The sequence below is a fragment of the Pundamilia nyererei genome, unplaced genomic scaffold (assembly GCF_000239375.1).
Source record: "Pundamilia nyererei isolate P.nyererei 1_Seehausen unplaced genomic scaffold, PunNye1.0 scaffold00072, whole genome shotgun sequence".
NCBI lineage: Eukaryota > Metazoa > Chordata > Actinopteri > Cichliformes > Cichlidae > Pundamilia > Pundamilia nyererei.
The window spans coordinates 1,888,745-1,894,744 of NW_005187473.1; the positions used below are offsets into that span (position 1 = coordinate 1,888,745).

At 46.0% G+C, this 6,000-nt stretch overlaps 1 protein-coding gene across 1 annotated transcript in view; it reads right to left on the reverse strand.

Annotated features, from left to right (window-relative positions):
• The window catches only part of syde2 (synapse defective 1, Rho GTPase, homolog 2 (C. elegans)), a 47,511-nt gene extending 42,104 nt beyond the window's left edge, over window positions 1-5,407 (reverse strand). The window contains exon 1 of the mRNA XM_005737024.1: window positions 3,364-5,407. Coding sequence (XP_005737081.1) covers window positions 3,364-5,407 — 2,044 coding nt within the window. The remainder of the gene's footprint in view (window positions 1-3,363) is intronic.
• Window positions 5,408-6,000: the final 593 nt, after the last annotated feature.

Genomic DNA, 6,000 nt, shown 5'->3' on the forward strand with positions numbered 1-6,000 from the left:
CTTTAACGTAGCCCAACAACGTACAGGTTAACATAACATTTCAAAATCCTCCCCATGAATGCCAGGGACCAAGGATTTCCATTGCATTGAAACAGTATGATCAATGGCATTTATTTCAAATGTCATTAGTTTTAATTTTCACTGTAGTTAGTATTGTTTAGCTGTGATCATCCTCATCTTAATGTTTGCCCCACCTCTGCAGCAGATACCATCATCTGACTCACACAACTCATAAAATCATCCAGGAATGAACCCAGATGCCTCAAGTTTCTCCTTCATCACCTGATCTGTCTTTAGAGCTACCATCTTCCATAAATCTGTCCACGTACAGACACCAGACAAGACAAATCACTGTGAAAAACCAAAAACCCAGCAGCTCTGTAACAAGGTTTCTGGCATAATGCAGAAACCAAACGCCGCATCGTTCTGACATGACTTGACAGCAGTCAAGTAATATTATATTACACCTGCACTCCCATCTAAGCTTTGGAGTTAGGAATTCGGGTTAAGCAATGCTAAACAGTATACCTAATTCACAGCATATTAAATGTGATGCTTGACACGTTATTCTTTTAAAGAACAGTTCTGGAGTTAAGGAAATGTTGGTCTCAAATGTTATTGTGAACAGTCTCATGTTAATGCTAAAGGTAATGACATTGCAGTTAGCATAGCTTAGGACAGGAACAAAGGGAAAACAGCTAGCATGAATCTGCCCATCCACAGTTCACTTACCAGCATCACTTAAGCTCACTGATTAAAACATTACATCTGTTCATTTGTTTACTCTGTACACTGTGCATTTATTAAATTATCACATCAGAAAACCTGATGAAAAACAAGATATCGCTTAGCATATTTCATAGCCTACTCTTATAGACCTTACATAACATTGATTACTGGGATTTACAGGTGCCTGTAGGCAGATTTTGTACATGAGAGTCAGACTAGCTGTTTTCACTAAATGCATTAAGCTAAGCAAAGCAAACTACCTGCTGATTGCAGCTTCATATTTGAACTTGTTATATTTTTCTGCTTGGGAAAAATATGACAAGTTGGTGAGTGTTGGAGGTTACTGGCTGCATCCAGGAAAAATTGGTGGATAAGAGGCTGCTGCACCATGATTGCTTTGGTTGCTAGCATATTGCCATGGTCACCCATAGTTTATGTGGGAGACAACACTTGCAGTTTACTTTATGAACTACAGTAAAAGTTGAAAAAAATACAACACAAACTGGAAACAGAACAGTCACCTTCAAAGTAAACTGCCATCAACCTTCAAAACCAGTCAGGAAATTCACATTTTTCCCTTGCAACAAGTGGTTGCCAGATAGTTGGGGACTGGTTTCCACACACGTGTGACTGGGGACTTAGAAACACTTGACTCAAATGAACAGAGGGCTTAAAAAAAAGTTAAAAAAAATAAACAGTCTGCCTCCCAGGAGTGAATCTTCTCTATTTGTGTTATCTATGGCTCAGTCTCAATATCAGCTTTGACTGACACACCACTCCTGAGCTCAGTTCTGGCCAAAACATGACACCTGGATACTGAATGCCTGCCGGCACACCTGCTGCTCCACTGCAACTAAACACAACGAAACTATAAATCCTCACACTGCAAATACAAACATGCACACTCACAGCATAGATGTGCAAATGCATGCTTGTGTGCACAATATCGCACACCCACACATAAGGAGTGACACACAATAATGGACACTTTTCTTTTACAAGAGTAATCAAAGGACAAGTCAGGACAAAAATTAATTAGCTATAGTGTAATTCAGACAGTATTTTTGTGCTACGATTTTAGGCTGAGGTTTAATTTCCAAATAATACTCACAGGGGAGGAACTGGTCTATTTTTAGAAAGTCAGAAATACATAAATAATTCCACGAACCAAGGATTACCAATGAATTCAATTAAGAGCTTTAGGCCAAAAAAAGCATTTAACAGGAACTTTGCAGCTTTGGCATCTCTTTCTTTCTTTCTTTTGTTTTTTTAAATGGGTCTTTGTATGGTGTGGAGGCCCACAAGGGCAAGATAAGCTCACGGCTGACCTTAATAAATATTTAATCACTCTTCATTTTGTTCATTCATGGTGGCGAATTAAGTGACACAATGCAAACATGTTAAACAACAGGAATGGCATTCTAAATATTCAATCCAAGGTCTCTTTAAAATGCAAGTTACCATGGAGCTGTCCAAAGCAAATGACTGGGGAGGAAGGCAAGATGACAGCCCAGCCCCCCTTACTCTAAAACAAACACACACACACACACACACACACACAACACTACCACAGAAAATAACTGCAGTGGCTTCTCTCCTGCTTTTGGATTCCTCTGGCCACAGCTGTGGAAAAGTTCAGTTGGGAAAGCTGAACAAAATGGGGAAAATATGAGATTTGGGTGAACGGGTGCATGGAAACTAACATCTACAAGAGCTCTGACTTTATTTTTTAACTAAAAGACCAGATAGGAAAGAGCTGTAAAGTTGGAGCTATGCTAACCCGACAGAGGAGCGGCCTCACGGATCACACACTATTTCTAGCAGTCCGGCACACTGACAGTCAACACCACCCTGCACACATGGCACATCATCGTCTTACTATGGTAAACACTGTCAGAGACACACACACGCACATTTCACAGGCAGGCATGCTGGAACACATGCGCCGCAACATAGGAAACTACCACAGGAGGCAAAAAATAGAGGAGAAATTAAAAGGCATGGGCATGTTTTTGATCCATAGAGCACATCCTGTGCTGCTAAATGCCAATAAAAGCTTACCACACAGACACTTTCTGATTAATCTGGCATTTGATTGCATGAGGGATGATGACAACACGTGTCACTCGGTAACGGTTGTTTTATGATACAGATGTTTTCTCTGTCATCTAAGCACAATCAGAAAATCATTTGATATGTTCATAATCAGATAATCAAATGTCATTCCAGTCAATAGACACACACACACACACACACGCACAAATCCCACCACCAACACCACTAACAATGCTCTACCAGGAGTGAGTTAGTTGTTACTGAACTACGCTGTGAGTAATCCGACCTACGGCCTGATGTGCTATTAATCTGGTGTTAAAATGCACCTAAATTAGTGTGAAGGATAGAAGCCCGCCACCGATTAGAGTCTTAAAAAATAAAAAAGAAAGCAAGAGGTCTGAGGTGTCTCGTCCCTTTGCTTTGCATCCAGAAGAGGAGGAGTGCGGGATGGACCGCCACCAGAAGGAGTATACTATGAGTGGAGGAGGATGATAATTATCAGAAGGGAGGAAGGAAGGTGAGAGTTGTCTGTTTTAGAGGATCCACGGGAGTTGAGGCCATGCCGTGTAGCCGTCCTACCTGGCTGCTGCTGCTGCTGTTGTGACTTGGCCTTGACAGATTTACCCGCTCGGCTGGATGTCTGGGTCCCCGGTTTACAGCCTCCTGGGTTAACCTGAGGACAGGACCGGTCCTGGCTCTGGCCTCCACCGCGGGGCAAAGATGAGCCTTCAATGCGCTGCTTCATTTCAGAAGACAGCATGCGGCCTTTGTGCATCCACTCTTGCATCTTGTTGACAGTGACACCATGACCTTTGTTGGCCGAGTTGGCCACCTGTGTCTGGAGTTCAGTCAGCTCCTGCTTGTTGTCGTGACCCTGATGTGTTGCCGTCTCGGTGTTGCTGTCTGAGGAACTTGTGATGCTGTTGATGGAGCCACTGCTCTCATTCAGCTTCCCGTCCCGTTCTTCTTCAACGCCATCATCTTGCAGCAGCTCCTCATTGCTGACGGCACTGCAGAAAACCCGAGATTCAGACAGCTCACCCGCTCCTGTGCCTCCTTCACCTGGTTCAGCTTCTTGATCATCACAGATTTCAGCACTTTGCGTTCCACAAGCCTGAACACTCTCTGAGAAGGCGTCCTGGTACCTAATCTCTCCATCGCTTGTAGAGCGTGACAAAGTAGGTTTTTTGGTGAAAGACAAGTTTGCCATGCTCTTACTCTTCAGCCTGCCTTTAAGTCCTACCTCTACAATCCCAGTGAGACAAAGCAGCAGTGAGTCGGTGTCTGACACCTGCTGAGGGCTTTGGTCCTCTCCTGACGACCAGGAGTCACTGTCCCTGTTTTTCAAAGACAACCTGGAGCACAGGCTGTCCCTGGACGGGCTGCTACACGATGAGGTAGCCTGCTGCTCAGTTACACCACCGATCTGCTGGACATCCATGTTGATATCATTCATAGCATTGATAAGAAGGTAATAAGCCTCTTTCAGCTGGTTCCTAAGCCTGTCTGTTTCCTGGGCACTGTTACTATCACCAGCCTGTCCTTTATCCTGACCAGGCTGGGTGAACTCTACAGTCTCTGCTCTCTCACCGTCAGTCATTGGTCTGATTGTTTCGTAGAAGGGCAGAATTTCATTATCGTAGTAATCGTCATCTTCGCTGTCTAAAGGGTATGTGAGTGAGGGCTCTGTGGCGCACAGGGATGCCATGTTCACGTCGCATATTTCTAACTCAGTGGGGAAAAAAGTGGGACTCAGTAGACCACCTTTAACGTCCCCGGCATAGTCAGGATCGTAGCTCTCAATATTTCTGATTACAGAGTTTTCTTCGGTGTTCTTTAACATGCGGTTTGGGCACACGCGTGCGTAATTTCGTGCGTTTGTCTCCAAAGTCGGTCTGCTGTCAAAACTCCAGTTGGCATTGCTTTCACGCACGGCCAAAACAGTCCCTACCATGTGCCGGGAGCACTCTCTGTCTTTGGGCTCTCTAACCTCACCATCAGCTCCTTTAAACTGGTCCTCTGATGGTCTCCCATCCCCTACATGCGCCTGTACCTGCGTTCTGCTTAAAACTGGATTTGAACTGTCCCCAAACCCGATTGAATCTCCGACCGAAATGCAGTGTTTTCTCTGCACATGCGGTTCAGGGAGTGGAACACCCGCGGTGACTCTGTCAGCGGACCTGTGCCCCGGTTTTCTCCTATCACCCTCCCAAAAAGCATCCCCCCCAAACGGCAAGTCTCTTTGAAGTGGGACCCCCAGGAGCTCCTCATTAACCCGAACCCTGCCCCCGCGGCTTCGCTCTCGGGGACGTGAGCCGGCCAACTGCGCTGCGCGACTCTGCGCTACTGCTATATCCCCGTTTGTCTGCACCACAGCGCCGTCAATATAATTCTCGTACGTACTCATTCTCTCTGGCATGCAATCCAGATCTGCGAACAAGACTATGGAGCGAGCCTCATCGGAGTCTCGCTGCGTTTGCAAAACTTTTTCTTTACCTTCTCGGCCCCCATTCACCGCAGCGGCAGCAGCAGAAGAGCCGTATCCACCGCCGACCGTCGCTCCTTTCCTGGATTTCTTCCCCCGGAGTTTCGCTAGTAAAGTCCTCCGCAGAGGATCAGCCATTCCTTTCCTTTGCCCCCCCACCCCTCCCCCGTCCCCCACTAGTTAATTCCTCCCGGTTTCTTTTTGCGCAGTTGCTCCAAAAGGAAAGGATCGAGTGGGTTCTCCTTTGCTCGCCGCGGTCAAAGCTCGCCGGGTGGACGGGCTCCTCTCCATTCTCCACTGTCACCTCGGCTCTGTCGACCCACTCACTCCAGGCTCACTTCGCTCAACTGCACCACCTCTCTCTCTCTCCCTCCCCTCGCTTGCTGCCACACGCACACACGCACGCACACGCTTTGGCTCTTCCTTTCTCTCTAGCGCCTCACCTCACCCTTTCCTCATGTTTGCATCTCAAGTATTTGAAGCATTTTTCTTAGCTTTAAGTTCAAGTAGACGAGGCTTACCTTGAACGTGATTTATCCGAAGAAAGTTATATGGATGCTTTTTTGTGGGGTTTTGTGTGTGTGCGTGTTTTTTGTTTTATCCAGATGGAGTATCCAATCCAAATACACACAAGAGGGGTTCACTGGTGAGTCTAAATTGCCCAGAGGTGTGAAGCTATCTATCTGTCTGTGTTATCTCTGAAACACACTCGCAACCACACCGGCAAACAC